Genomic DNA, 21,931 nt, shown 5'->3' with positions numbered 1-21,931 from the left:
CTGGCTTGCAGTTCCAGTTCATCCCAAAGCACGTCTTTGACGTTCCTCTACATCAAACTTGTCAAATCTGTCCTCTATGTCTTTATGGACCTCGCTTTCTGCTCAGGTGGACAATCATTCTGGACCAGGAAAGGCCTTCCCCAAACCATTGACACAGTTTTGGAATTATAAAGCAACTGGTGTGGTTCCTACGTCAACCCTATTAGAAATACAGTATATGGACTGTACTTAAAAATCAAGTCCATGTCAGGAGAATTGGACGTCCAACCAGCTTATGATCAGGTGTCCTCATACTTTTGGCCACACAGTGTGTTTATCCATGTATATACATTTAACTTTGATTCTGATTAACTTCAGCCTCTGACGTCTCTGTATGAATATGTAGGACACTCATTAATAAGTACATGGAACAGTGGTCTTCTTCCAAGGTCAATCTATGAATTTAAAGCTGCTGGAACATAGTGACACTGTCCCAAACCAAGCAAGCTTTACATTCCTGTCCCTGTCTCATAACTGGCTTGGTTGACCAAAGCCAGCAACTTCATGGAAGACTTGATTTTTCAGTGGTCCTTGATAAACCCCCTCTGTGGAGACCCCTTTGCTGGGGGGGGGGTTGTAAAAGGCGATTGAATGGGGTGTTTGTTTGCCATGAGGTGTGACCTGTGTCTAGAAGAAGAGGCCTTAATCACTAAACCCTTGACCATCCAGATAGCTTTCTCGTCAGCATATGATGACAGCTTGGGTTTCCTCTCCAGCCTTGGTATAAGACCACTGTTCCCTGTAGTGTATGATGAACCATGATGTACCTGAATGGCCAAAAAAGGTTCAAATTCAATATCAACACTACTATTATTATTAATAATATAACAAGGTGGGTGCTCATTCTGGCCACATCTTTACAGAAATTTGGCTTTCAGCTCTTGAAGTTCCTGCTAATTAAGTTGAATCAGGTGTGTTGAACCAGGCTGACAGCAGTATGAAACTACAGGACTGGATTCCAACACTGATGTGCTCTTAATCCTTTTATTCATTTATAAATAATCTGAATTGATTGTATCTGCAATTTCTTGGCAGTATGTTGGCGATGAGGAGCTGGAAGAAACCATCAAGTGCATCAGCTCGGTGAAGAAAGAGCAGGCGACGTTTACAGACACACATCTGTAGATTTTTTCTCTTCATTCCTTCACACGTACACACAGCAAGACCTGAGAAGATCCAGTGGCAACACAAATCTGAAGACTTTAAAGACTTCTCTGTGATGTTTTGGTTGCAGTGGACTAGTCAAGGGTTCTAGAGCACAAATGTTCTGAAGTTATGTTGTGCTAAAATGTCTAGTCTTGAGCTTGTTCGACATTCCAGTCCAAAACTATTGGCACTTATATTAGGGTTCTCCACTCTTCTGGAGTCTCATACCGAAGGTGTTTAGTAGGGTCATGTCCAGGGCTCTGTGGCGGCCACTGAATTCCTCCACATTAAACCAGTAAGATCATGTCTTCAGATCATGTTTTAGCAAAACCATGGCCTCAAAAATAAAAGCATATCATTTATCTATTAATGGGTGTGTCTAAAACACCTGAATACAGCAGTTAGAAGGGATGTCCACACACACAGCCATTTGGTCACTCACTTTTGGGAGATTAAACTGTCACTTGAAGAGGCAGCTCTTTATTAATATCCCACAAGCTCCTGGTCAGGTGCCCACATACTTTTGCCAGTGTAATGTACCTGCCCCTACAAGGGTATGTAAAGTTTCAACTTTTGACTGTATACAGCAGCTACATTTAAGTATAAATGACAACTGACAGTCTATATATTTGTGTTTTACCATGTTTTTGTTGGTCTGATTGTTACTTTATACGAGGCTTAAACTTATCTTTTAAAACCTGGTATCCTATATCACTAGGGTAGGGTGTCGTTTGTGTATTGGCGATTCTGATTCTGACTCAATATGATTCAGATTCTTATCTGATTCCGATTCTGAATCAATACGATTCTGGTACTTATCGATTTCAAAATGTAAAAATAAGGTAAATTATCTTTATTCTTTTAGTATTGACTGAACTTTCACAAAGTTAATGGACTAAAATAAACTTTTAACAGGGGCAAAATGCTCGAACTGAAGTGTATTTATGGCACAACATGTAGCTGCCTGTAATAAAATAAACTATATATAAAACAGAGGGTGTTAGATGTATAAAACTTAAGGACATTTAATTTAGGAAAATCGCCTTTCTGTTATCGTTTTGTTTTATAAAGTGAAGCCACAATTTTGACCGTTCATGTCTTAATATTAGCAATGCATATTATATCGAGTATGCGGCAGGGTTGCCAGATTGGTACAATAGTTTTCTTTCAGAAATCCGCCAAAATGCACTAAAATCAGTCTAAAATACACATAAAACAGTCGATGTTAAGCACTTAACAGCAATATTAAATCAGCTTAGTCAACTTCAGCCTACTAATAACCTGCTGTTATATTAAAATGGACAGATCAGTAATAATAAATCAAGTTTTAATACGTTTTTTTAATAGGACACACGAGCATATGCGATCAAAAAGTACATAAATAAGAATAAACTTGCAAGCAGTATGAAAGACGTATAAACTATTCGTGCATATAAAAAATTGCTTGCTATACTATAAAAGCGTTTTGTTACTTCTAATTTGAAATAAACTCTCTATTTCGCTTTAAACTGCACAATCTGGCAACACTGGTAAACTGTTGTGTTGCTGTGTGAGGTAGTAATGTAGACAGGCCTTGCTGATATGTTATCATCTTATTTAAAATAATAAAGCGTTATCGAGTTTAGGAACCGAAATTTAGTTTGTACCAAGTATTTGGCGTTTTATTTAGTTTTAAATTGGAACGGTTTTGGTTCCTAACTCTGTGTAACACACACACACACACACCGAGTTGGGTCAGTTGCTGTACAGGGGTCAGTGCAAACAATGTCGTGTGATAACACTAACAAATACGATGTATAATATACTGTATTTTAGCAATATGGAGTCTAAAAAGGGTCAAAAACGTGTTTGTGTTGTATTTACAAAGGTACTTAAATTTAGTGTAGTTCTGAAGCACTTGTAGCTATCTCAAAATGCAGAGTTCCCAAGAATACCCCAAGGTTGGGAACTGATGCATTAATGTGAAACCCAATCCTTTACTGTGTGTATATTCTTAATGGAGGAGTGAGTAGTGAAGAAGTTGTGCCTACTAGACCGGGAAAGATCGTAGAGATAAATGTGACAATGCCAACTAACTAACTAAGTGTCTCTGATGTATAGAATGGTGTATAGAATGTCATGTGAATATGGGTTGTGCGTCTTTTAAACCAACGTTATAGCAATATGGACTCTAGCAAAAAAACAACCTAACAGCAATCAACAATATGATTTTTGAAATGTAATTATCAGTATTATTTAATGAGCAATTCATACTTCTCTTTTTTCGTTGTACATAAAACCTGTAATTTTAGCGCCGTCTATGTATGTGTATCTAAGAACGATGTATTAGGACGTGTATTAATATGCAAGTGTTGGTAAGAATGTTAATGAAATGAAATTAATTAAATACTTATCACTCCGGACATGTTTGCATTTGTTATGTGTTTATTGTCAGGATATGTACACAGGTGAGTACCATGTTCAGATAAGTGTTAACGTACCTGTACAGCTTTACATGCACTTGTGAGTTACGCTGTATGGCCAAAAGTGTGTCTTGCTTTAGACAGGAATTTGGAGTGTGGCAGTATCAACCAGGCTGAGTATCCATGAGGCCCAATTCAGCGTGCCTGAGTGAGGTAGGGAGGCCGACAGGGTTCCACATTGCTGGTGCAATAGCAGCCTCTGCTGGCCGGTCGAGATGCCCGACAGCTGGGTGGACATCCTGGCTCATTTTCAATGGAGTTTTGTCAGTGTAACAGTGTAAATCCAATTTGGCGTGCCTGAGGGAGGTATGGAGGGCAGGGTTCCTCTGCTGGCCGGTCGAGATGGCTGCACAAATGATGGATGATTCACACAGGGCAGTACGGCTCTGATTTTTGTGCCCATTCATTCAAAAGAGCCTGGTCATGTCAATGTTGGACAGGCTGGCAATCCACAGCCCAGTTCATCCTGCAGGGAACAGATAATTAAAAGGGGTGTCCACATACTTTTGGCCATATAGCGTGCCCCTTAAAAGCGAATGTAACCATTGTCATACATGCCTTGTTTTCATATTAGTCATCACTTACAGACCGAAAGAGCAGAGTGCACAAAGAGACCCGAGTCCATCAACAGACCCTCGCAGCCCTGTGGTCAAGGTAAGCTGGAGAGCAGTTTAAATCACGATACAAGGGAATCGGGTATGTCCGTCCAGACAAGACGGTAATGAATAAGTATGTTGATGCATTGATCAGTTGGTTAGCACATAGCATGATATACGTCAGGGTGTGGACGCTAATTGTGTAGACAGTCCAGCATTAAACAAATTAAAACCACTCTGGTCAGCCAATAAGGACTAACCAAATCCAAGTACATAAAAGAGTCCTTTTAAAACAAGAACATAGACCGATCAGGCATAACATTATAACCACCTTCCTAATACTGTGTTGGTCTCCCTATTGCAGCCCCATACACAACAAACTGATGCACTGTGTATTCTGACACCTTTCTATCAGAACCAGCATTAACGTCTTCAGCAGTCTTTTGGATCGGACCACGTGGGCATCAATGAGCCCTGACCGCCCATGCCCCTGTCGTCGGTTTACCACTGTTTGATAGATACTGACCACTGCAGACCGGGAACACCCCATAAGAGCTGCAGTTTTGGACACGCTCTGACCCTGTCGTCTAGCCATCACAATTTGGCCCTCGTCAGTCTCGCTATCCCACCCACTAAGAGGTGCCGTGATGAAGAGATAATCAGTGTTATCCACTTCACCTATCAGTGCTCATAATGTTGAGCCTGGTCGATGTATCCGTGATGCACTCCTATGTCTATACAAAGCAGATCTTTCACTGATGCAGGTCCAGTAGATCTAAATATATCCATACTATATCGAGTAAAATACAAGGTGGATCCACATAGAGGTCAGGTTGTGTCTGATTTTTAGGTACGTATGCATGATATTAAGTTTATCTGTCCCGCGTCCCACCCGCACAAGCATGAAATTCTGCAGGCAGCACAGGCAACTGGTGAGATGATCGTACTGTAGTACTGACAGACTTTTTATTCTTGCATATTTTATACATAAATAAAAAAATACAATTATGATGATAACCTTTGCATAATATTGACTTACGATCATCGTTATAGTGTTATATTCTATTTAATAGCTATATACTGTACATTTCACTTTGGTAGGATTCAAACTGTAAACCTAAACCTCAGGTAGCAGCTACAGTGATAAATGGTTCAATAATAATTCGTTGTTTATACTACAGATTAAAAGCAAAAGTATAAAGTGGGTTTATTCAATGTAGTTTTGTTAATCTAAGGTTGAATGTAAGCTGATTCCACGATCTAAAGTACATCTCACAGCTCGCTAGTCACATTCCTTGTTTTTTCCCCCTCAACGTCATGCTAGATTTAAGGTTGAATTAGACAGTTCAGTGTTTTGTGAACACACGTCACAAACAGTTTGTCTTATCGGTGGATTCCGGTTTCACGATGCTCCAACAATGTTTAGAGATATTCGGTAAAACTAAGGCACTGCTCTTAACCTGTAGTACATTAAGCTTTGATGGTTTTTAACAGGGGTGCCCAAAACGTTGATCACACAGTGCATGCTGGTAGATCACGCCTCATTCTAATGCCAAGATCACACTACACGACTTTCCAAGTGGTCAGGTCGCTGTACAGTTCACACTACACACTACACGACTGGATCTCTTGTAATCGGGAGTCTTTCAAGTCGGTGTGGCTTTCACACTACACGACTGATCGGTGATGGGGGGTTTCACACTACACCATCTATCACCAACTGGAATCGCAGGCGAGCTTCTCTGGCCTCCCAAACTACGTTTTGTCACGAAAACACAGTGATGAGGGGTTTAATGATACCACGTCCAAAAATGCACGTCAACAAGTAGCGAGTGATGTGCAGCGTAAAATCAAGTAGAAAAAATAAATGAATCTGAGTGGATTTGGCAACACAAACAGCATGAATTGTTCTGTAGTGAGTTGGAGGTTAATAAATATTTTTTGCAATGCAACGTGTTTTTTTTTGTGGTTTTTTCCCTTTTTCTCCCACTTTTAGCACATCCAATTTCTGCCCGTCAATCATCCTCTCACTAATGCTGGTCCCTGCTCCTGATTGGGGAGGACGAGGCTGCTCTACGCCCCCTCCGACACGTGCACAGCAATCGAACATCTTATCACCTACACTAGACGAGTGCAGTGCAGTACAGCGCTGTGTACGGAGAGCCACACCCTCTACCGCACTCCTTTCCCATCTCCGTGCAGACGCTACCAACCAGCCAGCAGAGGTCGTAATCGCACTAGTCTGAGAGAGAGACCCCATCCGGCTTGACCCCATCCGGCTTAATCCCACCCCTATCTGAACAACAGGCCAATCGTTGTTCATGTGGCTGCTCAGCCTCGGCCGGCAGGCAGAGCCAAGGTTCGATACGATGTATTCGAGATCTCAGCTCTGGTGAACAGCGTGTGTTTTACCGCTGCACCACTTGAGCGGCCAATGTGGGTATTATGTTTTGTAGAGGACGATAAGGTCAGAAATACTGTAAAAGATGTGTGTGCCGATGTATTCTGATATAAACTATATTAAGCCCCTGTGTGTTTCCCCTCACACCGTATCTTGTGTTCTAACTGGCTGTTCGACACCGCACTCATCGCCAGTTGGGCGACTCGTATCCAGATATTTGACATGCTAGATATATTTCTGCAGTCGCCAAGCCGCTCGGATCGAGTTGTTGAGCAGTTCTCACATATAGCGATCGAGAGCCGAGTTGCTCCCGAGCTGGCAAATCTAGCGCCGACCAGTCGCCAAGCGAAAATCAGGGCAAAAACAGTGTACAGAAGGTCCTCCACTTACATCGGAACCCACCTACATAAGCATCTACGTCACTCACATGGAGCACATACACAGTACAGTAATGAAGTGAAACAGTAAAAATATTCGTATTCGTCCGCTCCACTCGCCAACTAGTTCCCGTGCAAACTTTGTTTTTACGTCTCAAACGGCGTACATCGGAATGGCGGAACAAGACTTTCTTAATAAATTTATAGGAGATGGTGACGTAACCACGAAACGCCGTATGTCGAACCTGCCGTAACCCGAGGACTTACTGTAGTGTGAACTAGGCATAACAGGTCAACGTGATTGACCTGAAATGTGGCCAGTTTCTTTAATTTGCGGTTTGCCTCCACCTAGTGGACGTTTTGAGAAATGCAATTTATTACAGGTTAAAACAAACTGGTGCATGTTCTCCCTGTCTGTGTGGCTTTTCTCCAGGTTGAAAAACGTGCCAGTAGGTGTAGTTGCTGCTCTAAATTGCACCTGTACGTGTGAGCGAGTGGATAATGGGTGTGTGTTTGTCTTGCGCCCAGGACCCACTGGACCCATACTTGCCCCGTAATGCTGAATATCAATATAGGAACTGAAGCGCATTTAAAAAAGCTGTTTTGAAAAATTATGAGCCAACATATTATCCGATGTATTAGCAAATTATTAAGACGCCGTATATACAGTGAAACTCACAGCACTACACGTCTGCAGAAACATCAGGTGAGGGATAAGGCTTGAGCGGCTTGTAAAGAATAGACAGCAGCACAAAGGAAGTCTGGGAAATGTAGTCAGTGACAGTTTGTAGTGCCAGTCAATTATTTTGCATATTTTAGAGTGACTGTGCGTTCTTAAAGCAAACCAGAAGAACTAGTTTAATGTTTAATACCGTACTAGTATTTCTCTCACTGAGCTTATTATTGAGTCATTGCCACTGCCCATCTGAACTGTAGTGTTTCCTTTTTGCCGGTCACTAAAGTGCGTCGGATCTTACCAGGTTTGAGATCTGCGGTACACAACGTAATAAGTACAAAATGACCACACGATGAGCTACCTAGCAACCACACCACTCACAAAGATACCTCGACATGATACGGCAAGACCTTCACTCGCTCGCGTCCAGGACCCTCCGGTGACGCGGCGAAGTGGACACCTTGGTGGGAGAGGGCGAGGCTGTGCTGGACGAATCGCTGCCCCCCGCTTCGCTCCCCGCGGACGCCGAGCTCAGCTGAGGGACCGGAGGCGCCCTCTTCCGTCCCAGGAAGTTCCCCTCCAGGACCCCCTTGCTCCGTCCCCCCTCGTCGGAAGAGTGAGCCCTGCGGCGCGGGTCTCCGAACATGTCCGGGGCGTACGCCGGGCTGTCCGAGCTCCTCTTGTCTCCGGGGTCGACGTTGCCGTCGTCCTCGGTGCCGCCGCCGTGCTCTCGCAGGACTTTGGCCAGGTTGAAGCTGTGGAAGTCTGGGTGGCTGCTGAAGCTCTCGGTGCGGCGGGCGCGGACCAGGAGCGGGCTCTCTCGGTACGGGCGCACGGCGGCGTACGTCGTCGTCTCCGACACGGGTTCCTGGGGCTGCAGCTGGAGACTGGATGGGAAAACGGGAGCTTAGGAGGACGTCAAGGGGTAAGACGTATACACTCACTAGCCAATTTATTAGGAACAGCAAACGAATACAGGCTAGGGATATCGTTTCTCATGTATACTGGTGGTATTTGGAGGGGGGGCAGGGGTAGCCTAGTGGGTGGAGCTTTGGGCTATCAATCGAAAGGTTAAGGGTTCGAATCCGCGCTCTGCCATATAAACAGCCTTTCTCTTTTCAAGATAGGCTTTCCACAAGAGTTTGGAGTGCGTCTGTGGGAACGTGTGCCAATTAGGTCACGCATTTGTTAGGTCAGGCACTAAACCTGTTCATCCCAAATGTGTTTGAAGGGTTGGGGTCACGGCTCTGTACAGGCCACTGGTGCTCCACACCAAGCCTTCCCTAAACTGTTGAAACAACATTGGAAGCAGGTTGTATATTTTATATGATTTATTTTTTTAAAACAGTTAGCAAGCTTACATAGAAAAGAATGGCACAGTCAGCGCAAAAAGAGGGCTGGGTGCTCAGGTGGCACAGCGGTCTAATGCCTTACCCCAACAAAACTGCGATTAAATCTCGCATTCACTGACATACGATTGGCTGTGCGTCTGTAGGAGGGAGGGACAGTGGTGGAGCAGGGATCATATGGCCTCTGCTGGTTGGTCGAGGCATCTGCATGGTCTGTAAGACCCCGTCTCTAGCAGATCAAAAGAAGCCGTTGGTGGCAGGGGCGTGTACCTATGAGTCGGAAGTTGGAGTGGGAGCAAGGCTGCAATTTTATATGACTAGATTGGGTGATAAAGGCTGAATGAATAGAAGAAAGTATGGGTGTCCACATACTCTTGACCCTTACGTGTACAATAAATAACAATGAGTGGTTTTCTTTTTTGCTGACCTGGAGCAGGACTCCCGAAGTCGGCTGTGGTGGAGCACCGAAGGCGCGGGACTGATGTTGGGCGTGGCGCAGCGTGACGTGCTCAGGTCACACTGATCCAGCAGCTTCAGAAGCTCATCCTCTGTGGGCCCGCCGACCTCTATGAGATAAAAAGAGCAACATTCCAGGTCAAAGTAAAGCCAATTTCGTTGCTGGCTGTAGAGAAACTGAACCACGTGACTCGCGACTCACCGATGTCACGTTTGCTTTTGTCGTCGTTCTTGTTGGCCATGTCCATGGCTGTGGTCAGGTCCCACATCTGGATGCTGCCGTTGGCGTGGCCGGTGAAGAGGTAGCGGCGCGGCCGGGAGCCCATCCGACTGGAGCCCTCGCACTCGCGCACCGTGAAACACGTGATGGTGGTGCCGTCCACCGCCTGCACCTCACATATCCTGGAAGTAATCGAGTCAGGACACATGGTTAGGGTTAGGTGTCCACATACTTTTGAGTCTTTAGCTTTATGCTCACAAATGTAGCCATACTGAGAATTGTACCTCCTTAAGCATTGTACACTCTATAGTCAAAAGTATATGCACGCCTGATCATAAGCTTGCCAGACCTCCTGTTTCAAATGCACAAACAAACCCAAAGGGTGTCCGAAAACCAGGTGATCTCTCTACATAGACGCATTTTACATCATCCTATATATGAGGACGAATGCGGAGCAACCAACGGAGTTCTTTTCAAATTATACAAGTGTCTGTAGTTGCAAATTCAGGCTCGTCAGGCACAGTTTAATTGTCGTCGGTACAGCTGGCGTGCTAGCTGGTTGTGCCGCCTCAGCCCGTTGGTTTGAAAAGCCTAAGGCTACCTGTGTTAGCTTAGTTAGCAACTGTACAAGTAGTGCGTGTAAATAATCTGCCTTATGAGTCGATGTCTTATTAGAATCCTCTCTACTTAGGAAGCTCACTAGGTAGGCAGCAGGCAGCAAGGCTTTTCGGACAGACCCATAATTGATCTTACATTTACATTTCCAGCATTTAGCGGACGCTTTTATCCAAAGCGACTTACAGTCTAAGAGGGGCTTGCTCAAGGGCCCAAAAGTGGCAACCTGGCAGTGGTGGGGTTTGAACCAGCAACCTTCTGCTTACTAGTCCAGTACATTAACCACTAGGCTACAACTGCCCTATATCAATAAAACATCATCTTGCGGACTTGGATCCTGGATCTAAGGATTGAACTAACTGTACACTGATCAGCCATAACATTAAAACCACCTCCTTGTTTCTACACTCACTGTCCATTTTATCAGCTCCACTTACCATATAGAAGCACTTTGTAGTCCTACAATTACTGACTGTAGTCCATCTGTTTCTCTACATACTGTTTTAGCCTACTTTCACCCTGTTCTTCAATGGTCAGGACCCTCATGGAAGATGACCAACTCAAACAGCAGCAATAGATGAGCGACCGTCTACATCAACTTTACATCTACAAGGTGGACCAACTAGGTAGGAGTGTCTAATAGAGTGGACAGTGAGTGGACACGGTATTTAAAAACTCCAGCAGCACTGCTGTGTAATCCACTCATACCAGCACAACACACACTAACACACCACCACCATGTCAGTGTCACTGCAGTGCTGAGAATGATCCACCACCTAAATAATACCTGCTCTGTGGTGGTCCTGTGGGGGTCCTGACCATTGAAGAACAGCATGAAAGGGGGCTAACAAAGCAGATGGACTACAGTCAGTAATTGTAGAACTACATGGTAAGTGGAGCTGATAAAATGGACAGTGAGTGTAGAAACAAGGAGGTGGTTTTATTGTTATGGCTGATCGGTGTATAAACGGCTTGAGTAGTAGGTGCGAGTGGCACAGTGCTTTAATACAATTGAACGCAATTGGCCGTGTTTGAGGGAGGGAAGGTCGGACGGTGTCTCTTCCTGATGCTGCTGCTGCATTATGTGATCTCAGGGACTAGGCGGACACCTGTACGAGTGTGGGGGGGTGGTCACAGAGCTTAGCGTGGCTCTCTGTACATGATGTGGCTCTGTTTGGGAAGCAGTCGCAGACTGAACGGGGACGTGTGGTGATCGGGCTCTACTTGATCAGATTGTGGGTTATGCAAGCGGGAATTAGAAAATAATTGATCATTTCGGTCAATTTAGGGCAGTTGTAGCCTAGCGGTTAAGGTACTGGACTAGTAATCAAAAGGTCGCTGGTTCAAGCCCCACCACTGCCAGGTTGCCACTGTTGGACCCCTGAGCAAGGCCCTTAATCCTCAATTGCTTAGACTGTACACTGTCACAGTACTGTGAGTCGCTTTGGATCCTCCTTTAATAGGACAGTTGTAGCCTAGCAGTTAAAGTACTGGACTACTTATCAAAAGGTCGCTGGTTCAAGCCCCACCACTGCAAGGTTGCCACCAACCCTCAATTGCTTAGACTGTACACTATCACAGTACTGTGAGTCGCTTTGGATAAAAGCGTCTGCTAAATGCCATGAATGTAAATGTAAATTTAGGTGGTAATGTAGGTTTTTGGGACTCGTACCTCCTCCCAGTAGACGAGAGGCGCACAAACAGCTTGTTGGTTATAGGAATGACTTTCTGAATGAACACCTGTTGGTCGTCTCTCTCCCCAAAAGGACCTGGATGGAAAAAAACGTCTCGATGAATGAACCCAGTCTGGCTTTCACTGCACCGGATCTCAGATTTCCATCCGGACGTCACTCACCGATATCGTTGCCGGACGAGTAGCTGCTGTGACTCTCCGTCTCCTCCAGCGAGATGATCTTGAAGGAAGCGAGCGGTGTGGATCCGGGTTGGGTGGAGATCATGCCTCTGAAGCGAGTCACCGTCCACGTACGTACGTGGTTGTTGTCGGCACACACTGCAACGGATAACGGTTTAGTCTGGATGAACGCGTCCTCTACGACTGAGCCGAGATTTCAACAGTCACACTCCAAAACCTTGTGGAAAGGCTTCCCTGTTATAGATGCACAATTTACATTCATGTTTACAGCTTGAGCTGGTTCGAGCAGTGTTACCTGACACCAGGTGTTTCTCAGACAGCATGATCTTAGTGACGGGGCTGCGATGGACTGTGAACGTCTGGAAGAGCTGAGGGCCCGATCCCACCGTCTCCGGGTGCTGCACTATCACCCGTACCGCCCCGGAACTGGTGCCGTACGCGATCTCGATCCAGTTTCCACTCACGCCTGCAAAGAAAGTAATTACAGTTACTAGCTGGACCTGGAAATAGTTACAGTATTGCAGTATTTCAACCAGTAATACCAAGAGCAGCCTGTAGATGGCGCAATACAGTCTACTTTTTAAAATAAGTTATTTTTACAATAATATTGGGGGAACAACGATCTGTTTTGTCCCCAGGAAGAGGGGAATGTGCCCCCTCACACACACCCTGGGGTTTCTCATTCCTGGTCATATCAATAAAGAAAAAAAAATGATCACGTGTTGCATAACTGATATTGTGTGCAATTATTACATAATGCTAAAAATAATATGTTTTATTCTTTCTTTCTTTAAGATTAATTTATTAGATGTATCTGTGTACAACCCCAGAATTACAGTTTACAAAAATGTCCCGCAACCCCACACAGGGTCTCAAACACCAGCTTGAGAACCCCAGGCTTAGAATGGTTTGGTGTGCGTGTGCGTGTGTCTGTGTGTGTGTTACACCAGTAATACCAATATATTCTACTGTAGTCTACTGTTAATAGGATAGTTATTTTTACAATAATACTGGGGGAACAACGTTCTGTTTTGTTCCAGGAACAGGGGGGTAACAAAAGATACCGCATTACATAACTGTTATTGTATGCAATTATTATATTATGCTAAAAATAACACTTTAATTCTTTATTTAATGATTTATTCATTAAATTTATCTGTCTAGAACTTTAGAGTGACAGTTTACAAAAACGTCATGCGAACCCCAGACTGTTTTGTAGGTCACCTACTGGTTTTGGGTGTTAAGTAGACACTGAGGGCGGTGATGGCATCGTTCGAGGGATCGTGGTAGAGCTCAGTGACCAGCAGGTCGTTGTCCTTCATCCTGAGTGGGAACTTCTGCATGTCTGCAAAATGGTGAGAAGAAATATTTTAATTGGTTCATTTGTTGTCTGTTTTACCAGGGTTTGATCCTGGTCAGTGTCACAGTGGGTCCCAGTCCATCATAGGGCGCACACACACAACACACACTTAGGGCAATTTCTAGTAGCTCCAATTAATCTGACTGCACGTCTTTGGACCCACTCAGACGCAGGGAGAACGTGCAAAATCCACACATAAATGACTGGGGAATCGAACCTAATCATCTGAAACTACTTCCATGAACATTTAATGGCCTCCCCAGTCACCGGATCTAAATCAGAAAGGAAGATTTGGAGAACAGTGTGCTGTGTGTCAGTCAGCATGATCCGAAATCTTAGAAACACCTCGTGCGGCATGAATGTGGGGTGCAGGTGCACTTTTGGACCCCGGTCGACATCTCACCTATGTAGTAGATAGATCCGTTGTTGCATCCAAGAAGAAGAAATGATCCAGCGGTGTCACAGCTGGTTATGGGCACGACGTCTTGAACCTGCACAACAAACATCACGTCTGCTTTGTGAAGCCATGAAATAATTACTGTGTGACCAAAAGTATGTGGACACTTGTTGGACATTCAGTTCCGTTTATCAGTAAGTACTGGGCGCAAGGCAGGAACACACCGGCCACCTAGCCTAAGATCCTACTAGAGCCTTCTGTGTCTGTGTAGATGCCCGGCTGGCTGATAGCACCTCTGTATCCCACATAATAGACCGCTGCTGATTAATATGAAGCTCCCCTCCTCTTTGCAGCTATAACTGTCTCCGCTCCTCTTGGAATGCTTTCCATAAGATTTTTGAGTGTGTCTGTGGGAGTTTTTATGAGGTCAGGCGGTGATGTTAAACGAGACTCACAGTCGACATTCCAGTTCATAGAGAAGGTGTTTAGTGGGATGAGGTCAGGAATCTGTGCACACTTCATAATTAAAAATGACGTCCACACACTGTTGGCTGTACTGTATGAAGACTATATGGACAAAAGTATTGGGACACTCCTTCTAATAGTTGAATTAATGTGGTTCAGTCACAACAGTAGCTAACAAATGTAATACATTAATTATATAAGGAATTTATATGCTTCCAACAGTTTAGGGAAGGTCCTTTTCTGTTCCGGCATGACTGTTCCCCTGTGCACAAAGCAACAATAATAAAGACATGAAGAAAAGCTCGTTAAAGAAACTACACAGAGCCCTGACCTCAGCCCCACTGAAGAGCTTTGGAATGAACTGGAACATCAGTGCTCAGCCATACAAATGCTCTTTTGACTGAATGGGCACAAATTCCCACATACATGCTTCAATAGCCTATATTCAGAAGAGTGGCTGTTGTCATAGCCGAAACACAAGCTCATTGTCAGGTGTCGAAATACTTCTGGACATACAGTGTATTCATAACACGCTGATTTTAACCCAGTGCTCTTACTTGCCAGTGCTGAGTGACGGCGTTCCACACTCCAACCTTCCCAGTATGACTGGTGGCAACCAGCTGACTCCCAATAAAGAAGAGCGAATCCACAGGTACGCCCAGGCTAAACACACCTACAATAATACAAGACCTGTGTCACACTTAAGATTTTTAATTTATTTATAAGCTTTCCAGCACCAACAGTGTGCAAAAGTGTCTGTGGGGGGATTTGAGCAGGCTGACCACTTCAGGGAAAATTCACTACAGTTCGAATTGGTTCATAATGGCTCTCACTGTGGTTCGCTGGAGTCTCAAAACCTTAACAATCGTGTGCTGTTTGGTCTAATTAGGGTAATGTGTAGATTCACCTGAGTGTGTCTGTTGTATTAACCCTATAACACCATAGCATATCATATTTGATACATGAGTTTTCAAGACATCTACATCATCAGTAGGTATATTGTTTAAACAATATTTTTTTTTTTAAATAGTACATTAAATCCTGATGTATCAAATATGATACTAAATAAATCACACAGTTATGTTTGCCGGTCTGTGCACAATGACGTGCAATAATAAAGTAAATCAGAAAGGGGGGATAATACTTTGTCATGGCAACGTAGACCCCTTTTGTACCTATCTCATTGCCGTTTCCTCCGTCCTGGATGCTCCACAGAATGATCCTGCTCTCGGACGACACCGCCACCATCTTGTCTTTGTCTCCGTGAGGGCCGCCGACCACTTTGGCGTTGAGGGCGACGCGCTCGATGGCCAAATCCAGGTAAGGACTGGAGAACACCTCCTGCCACCCTGACGATTCCTTTATCCTGCAGAAACGAACACACATTCGCATTCACTTACTATTTGTTGTGACCGTGACCCAGAGACATGCACTCCAATTGTTTGCAAATTTTGGAACAGAAGCTGTAAGCGTCTGACAAGCCTTACCTGTAGCAAATGACGAAATGAGCGTAGGCAGTTACGATCCAGTTATGATGACCAGCAACGATTAGCACCTTTCTGGGATCAACCGGAGATCCGGCTGAAAATGGAGACACAATTGGCCAAGCATGAGAACGAAGGCTCGACTGGGCTTCATTGTCGCGGTACAGGGGTTTATAGTGTCTCTAGTGTCACAGCGTGTGCGCTACGGCTCTCTGTTAAGGGGTGCGTGATAGTCTCAGCTCTCCTCAGCCAGTGCTGTTCGCTACAAGCAGCACTAGAACTGCATTCAAGGTTATTTTTTAAGCTTTTAAAGGCAGCCCTGTGCCTCGCCAATTTTCACGACTCCATTTGCACGACTCATCTGGAAACAAAAGACATAAAAGGCCTTTTAGCACGGTCGCCCCCACCTACTCCCACTCGCCCAATAAGCTGTTTATTTTCCTCTGAGCGCGCTTCACACCCTTCCTGCCCAAATTCAGGACAAAAGATAAATACAGTTTGAATCTGAAGGGAGTTCTTTTCACATCCTGTATATTACAGTTTAAGACACCCGTTCCAAAACTGTGGACATTAATACGTGTGGCTATGAGTGATTCCGCTGTATTGAGGAAGCTGGTTGCAGGGTTCCCATTCCAAAGTGTCCCATTCTGTCAGAGGCTCATACGTGAGAGTAGGCACTGATGGTGAGCGAGACGGGGTTCATCCCAAATGGACCAAACTAATCCGGTCAGAGGGGGCCATTTCCTGTATATAATTAATTCATTACACCTGTTTGGAATTGTTGTGACTAATAATTAGAAAGGGTGTCCCAATACTTTTGTCCATATAGTGTACATAGCATATCATTTTAACTACATAACTGTTCCAAAGACATTTCTCTAAGGGTCTGGGACTCCAGCGAACCACAGTGAGAGCCATTCTTATCAAATTCAAACAGTAGTCAGTTGTGGCTAAACATACACTATATGGACAAAAGTATTGGGACGCCTACACATTACATCTACTGGAGCTTTTATGAAATCCCATTCTAAACACATAGGCACTGATACGAAGCTGGTCCCATCTTTGCAGCTATAACAGCTTCCACTCCTCTAGGAAGGCTTTCCTCAAGGTTTTGGAGTGTATCTGTGGGAATTTTGCCCTTTAATTTGTAAGAGCATTTGCGAGGTCAGTCAATTTTATACACCTGTTAGAATCGGGTCATTTCCTGTATATAACTGATTTATTACACCTGTTTGCAATTGTTGTGGCTGGAACACACTAATAATTAGATAATTAGAAAGGGTGTTCCAATACTTTTGTCCATTTAGTGTATATAGTGCATTATTTTTAATACATAACTGTTCCAAAGACGTTTCTAAGGGGCTGGGACTCCAGCAAACCACAGTGAGAGCCATAATCATCAGCCTGCAAAAGTTGTGGCTAAACGTACACCATATGGACAAAAGTATTGGGACGCCTACACCTTACATTTATTCTAAATCCATAAGCACTCACATGAAGCAGCTTCCACTCCTCTAGGAAGGCTTTCCTCAAGGTTTTGGAGTGTATCTGTGGGAATTTTGCCCTTTAATTTGGAAGAGCATTGGCAAGGCCAGACAGTTTTAGTATAGTCAGTTTTATACACCTGTTAGAAACGGGTGTGGCTGAAACGCCCGAAACAAATAAGAAGGGATGTAGCGTATGAACCTTCTATGTCCATCTGGACGTATTTATGGACTCACAGAGTTTGGTGCCGCCTTCCAGACTGGCAGGCCCTGGCAGAGATGTGTGGGAGCAGGAGCGAGAGAAGCCGCCCTCTGCTCCGCCCAGGCCCGGGCGCTCCTCCTGACCTCCGGGGGCTGCGCTCTGGCCGCCGGGACTTTTGCGAGCTGGAATGGCTGGAAGAGAAAAAAACGAGGCAGGTTAAATAAAGTCATGCACACTTTATAGTGTATAGTGTAAGTGCATAAATCAGTTGCTGGTACAGGTGATCAACCTTGGCTGGAAACCACCATTCTGACATCCCATCTTTCCAACTATAGCAGTCTTAATTCTACTGGGAAGGCTGTCCACAAGGTTTTGGAAGATGCCTGAGAAGATGCTGTTTATAAGTGTATATAAGCTTAACAGTACCACAGCTCGTCGATTACCTGGTGGTGGGAGGTAGCCGTGAAAGAGGACGCTCCCACATGACGACCGCTCTAATTCCTCACACAGCAGCAAACGTCGAACTGCACACAAAACAGGAGGACAAACGAGGGGGTAAAAACCACCCGTATTAATACAAAACGTTTTGTGACTCACTTAAAAAAACACTGGGTTTGAATGAGTCAAAGTCAATCATACCCAAAGGTGTTATTCCGTAAAATTCGGCTTCATGCCGCAGAATGCTAATGCTGACCCCTCTGGAACAGAGAAAGGACAAAAAAATGTGGAACAGTGATATTTCTTTTATTATTCAATATAAATTTCCTGGAAAATAATTCAATTTCTTATAACGTACCTTAAGTCTAGCTCTTTGGTCCGCAGAAAGTTCAAAATGGGCACAAATGCTGTCGGGTCCCTGTCAATAAATATCTGAGGGACAAAAGATGAATCACAATTTTAATCACGTGCATGTGTACGTGTAGCAAATATGAAACAGAAGAAACGTAAAAATAAAAGGTACGACTTACAGCTCCAGTTTCATCCCGTAGTGTTGAGATTCTCCCACTGAGCAAACTAGAAAAAAAAAAACGATACAGATGTTAAATGGTAAGACCTTTTTGGAAGAGTGGAGGCTGTTATCGCCACAAAGCAGGCAACTCCATGTTAACATCCATCAAACTCACACTCACGAGTCCCAAGTCTTTTGGTCATTGAGTATATGTATATGTTGTGTACCTACAGTATAATTACTAAGAGGTTATAGTCGCATCTTACCTCGAGAAGAAAGAGTCTGGAATCCACATGAGGGTCTGTCTTGATGTGCTGAACCTAAAACAACAGCAGATATGATGTCACATGACTAGAAACGGGCAGATTGGTCTTTTTTAGGCTGATTGGCGGAGACAATGGACTACTGGGACAGTGGTAGCTTAGTGGGTTGAGCCTCAGTGGGTTTGAATCTCAGCTCTGCCATGTGGTCACTGTTTGGGCACCAGGTACACCGGAGAATGGCTGACCCTGTGCTCTGACCCCAGTTTCCAAAACAAGTACTATACTCATGTATATGTATATAGGACAAATCTGGGACCTCAAAGGTTGTCCGATATTGGGTGATAAGGCCTGGCTCACAATTGATGTTCCAATTCATCTCAAAGATGTGTAACAGGGTTGAGAAAAAAAATAGAAGGGGTGATTAGGATGGGGTGTCCACATATTTTTGCGTGTCGCTTAGGGCTTACGCAGTCAAGTCAAATGGATGCGGATAAACTGCCCTTATTTATATGGGCACAGAGGAGTCACAGCCTGTACTAAATCATATTAAGGAATCAAAAGGCCATGAAGGAGCAAATTCATAAATGATTTACCATCATAGTAAGGTCAAAAGTAAGTGAACACCCTTACTATTCTTGAGTTTACGTGTTTTGCCACACGCTTCCAACTTTGCATCAGCAGTTTAGGGAAGGCTGTTTTCCGTTACCGGCCAACTGCACTCCTGTCCACAAAGCCAAGTCTGTTGCCGCTGAGGTGGCGCAGCGGTAAAAAGACACGCTGCAACCAGAGCTGGATTCTGAGTACATCGTATCGAATCCAGCTCTGCCTTACCGGCTCGAGGCCGAGTGGCTGTATGATGAGCAACGATTGGCCGGTTGCTCAGTTGGGGGGCGGGACAAAGAACCGGATGTGGGTCTCTCTCTGTCAGAATGCGATTACGACCTCTGCCGGCTGATTAGAGGCGCCTGCACAGAGATGAGGAAGGGTGCCCTTAGGGTGTGTCTCTCCGCATGCAACGCTAGGTGGCGCCACACTCATCGACGTGTGGGTGGCAAAAATGCATCCGGCTGCTGCCCATGTTTCGGAGGGGATGTGGGTTAGCTTCGATCTCCTCGGTCAGGACAGGGTTCGGGATAGACAGAGAGGAAGCACGAAGCAAAATGAGCAATTGGATGCGTTAAAGGGGGAGAAAAAAGGGGGAAAAAAATAAAAATAAATAAAAAGCCAAGTCTGTTTAGACATGGTTTAATAAAATAAGGTCGAGTGGGTTGCTCAAAGCCCTGACCTCAACCCCATTGAACGTTTGGGATGAATTCCAATGTCTGTCCTGTCCGGGTTTATTCTAACAAATGCTCCTGTCACTGAATGGGCACAAATTCCCACAGACACAGTCTAAAATCTGAGTGGAAGCTGTTACTGCTGCAAAGAAAAAAGACAGAGATATTAATAGTATAGACATATTAATGCAATGGCTTTGGAATGGGATGTCCAGCAAGGTCATGGTCAACTGTCCATAAATATGTGGACACAAGTCCAAAGTTATGTGGACATAAGACCAACCCTATCTGAGGTGATTCTGTTACACCTCATATATATATATTGGTCTCTATATATTGGTTTATTTTGATATTATTAGCTATTATTTCATTAGCTTTACCTTGTCCCGCCGACGTTGAGTTGGATGATATCACCCATAGTGGATGTCGAGCCGTTGGACACTGCAGCCATTCTGTCTGTCAGTCCCTCTCTCACCCTTACTGCCCCAGCAAACCTCCCAGTACTTTATGTAAGCGTTTAGCTCTTCTTTTCGCCATATTTTCCCTAATTATGGACAGATATGTCGGTGACAGGCTGAAGCTGCCAGTAAACACGGCGCCTGTCTGGGTTCGTACGGCTTGTTCTGTACTGCTCACCGCTAACTGGGCGTTAGTACTAGCCGTCGCCAAGCGTGTTGACAACACAGAACCGGCCAATCAGAGCGTCCAGCGTCAACGCTCTTCGGAGCAAGCCCCGCCCCTCGGACGCCTATTGGCTGCTCCGTCGTTTATCAATTTAATTTAGTCATTTGATGGGTGTGGGAATCGGTACAGATCAACCGATTCATCCTGTTCATTCAGAAGGTGAATCAACAGCTTTAAATTGCTACCCGTGAGTGAGTGAATGAGTATGTGAGTGTTAGTGAATATACTGTATATGACTGTGTGGTTTTGCCTTGTCCAAGCTTTATTCCCGCCCTACACACAGTTTTTCTAAATGACACAGGACCCGCAACGACCCTGATCGGTTTTGAGTGCTTAGTACCAGCAAGTGGTGAAGTGTAAGAAAGTGTACCACCTTTCAAAACATGTAGAAGGTAAATTTTCTGCTCTAGTTGCCACATTGGCTGTCGCTGAGCTGCTCATTTTAATTTAATTTTTTGATGGGTGTGGGAATCGGTACAGCTCAACCGATTCATTCTATTCATTCAGAAGGTGAATTAACTGCTTTAAACTGTCACCTGTGAGTATGTGAATATAGATTACTGTGTGTGGTTTTGCCTTGTCCAAGCTTTATTCCCGCCCTACACAGTTTTTCTAAATAACACAGGACCCGCAACGACCCTGATCGGTTTTGAGTGCCTAGTACCAACTAAAGGTGAGGTATATGAAGGCATACATTTCCCTTATCACCTTCCAAAATATGTAGAAGGTAAATGTTCTGCTCTAGTTGCCTTATTGGCTGCTCGGTCGTTTATCATTTTAATTTAGTTATTTGATGGGTGTGGGAATCGGTACAGATCAACCGATTCATTCTATTAATTCAGAAGGTGAATCAACAGCTTTAAATTGCTACCTGTGAGTGAGTATGTGAGTGTTAGTGAATATATATGACTGTGTGGTTTTGCCTTGTACAAGCTTTATTCCCGCCCTGCACACAGTTTTTCTAAATGACACTGGACCCGCACCGACCCTGATCGGTTTTGAGTGCTTAGTACAAACGAGTGGTGAAGTATTTCCCTTATCACCTTCCAAAATATGTAAAAGGTGAATAAGCTGCACTAAATAGCCACTGGATAATATGTGTGAGATAATACTATGCATGAGGCACTATACTTCTGACACACACACACACACA

The 21,931-nt window shown here is 44.4% G+C and overlaps 2 protein-coding genes across 3 annotated transcripts in view; one reads left to right on the top strand and one right to left on the bottom strand.

Moving 5' to 3' along the window:
• Nucleotides 1–1,802, top strand: part of ush2a (Usher syndrome 2A (autosomal recessive, mild)) — a 226,484-nt gene extending 224,682 nt beyond the window's left edge. The window contains exon 73 of the mRNA XM_063007063.1: nucleotides 1,075–1,802. Coding sequence (XP_062863133.1) covers nucleotides 1,075–1,164 — 90 coding nt within the window. The 3' untranslated portion in view covers nucleotides 1,165–1,802. The remainder of the gene's footprint in view (nucleotides 1–1,074) is intronic.
• A 1,789-nt stretch (nucleotides 1,803–3,591) lies between these two features.
• On the bottom strand, nucleotides 3,592–20,671 carry kctd3 (potassium channel tetramerization domain containing 3). 2 transcript variants are annotated; one of them, XM_063006791.1, is made up of 18 exons: nucleotides 20,475–20,671; nucleotides 18,821–18,874; nucleotides 18,574–18,619; nucleotides 18,402–18,475; nucleotides 18,245–18,303; nucleotides 18,049–18,129; nucleotides 17,641–17,796; nucleotides 15,920–16,013; nucleotides 15,608–15,798; nucleotides 14,990–15,105; nucleotides 13,974–14,061; nucleotides 13,439–13,555; nucleotides 12,506–12,676; nucleotides 12,193–12,348; nucleotides 12,010–12,106; nucleotides 9,705–9,904; nucleotides 9,474–9,612; nucleotides 3,592–8,584 (listed from the first exon to the last, which is right to left on the bottom strand). In XM_063006791.1, the coding sequence occupies exons 1-18, from the start codon at nucleotides 20,543–20,545 to the stop codon at nucleotides 8,110–8,112; spliced, it is 2,385 nt and encodes a 794-aa protein (XP_062862861.1). In that variant the 5' UTR covers nucleotides 20,546–20,671; the 3' UTR covers nucleotides 3,592–8,109. The 2 variants fall into 2 exon arrangements, with proteins under 2 accessions (XP_062862861.1, XP_062862862.1); XM_063006792.1 differs by lacking the exon at nucleotides 3,592–8,584 and adding an exon at nucleotides 9,083–9,316.
• Between the last annotated feature and the right edge of the window lie 1,260 nt (nucleotides 20,672–21,931).

This window comes from Trichomycterus rosablanca, chromosome 13 (genome assembly GCF_030014385.1).
Source record: "Trichomycterus rosablanca isolate fTriRos1 chromosome 13, fTriRos1.hap1, whole genome shotgun sequence".
NCBI lineage: Eukaryota > Metazoa > Chordata > Actinopteri > Siluriformes > Trichomycteridae > Trichomycterus > Trichomycterus rosablanca.
Note: the sequence above shows the minus strand (reverse complement) of the source record. Positions and strands in the feature narration are given on the sequence as shown.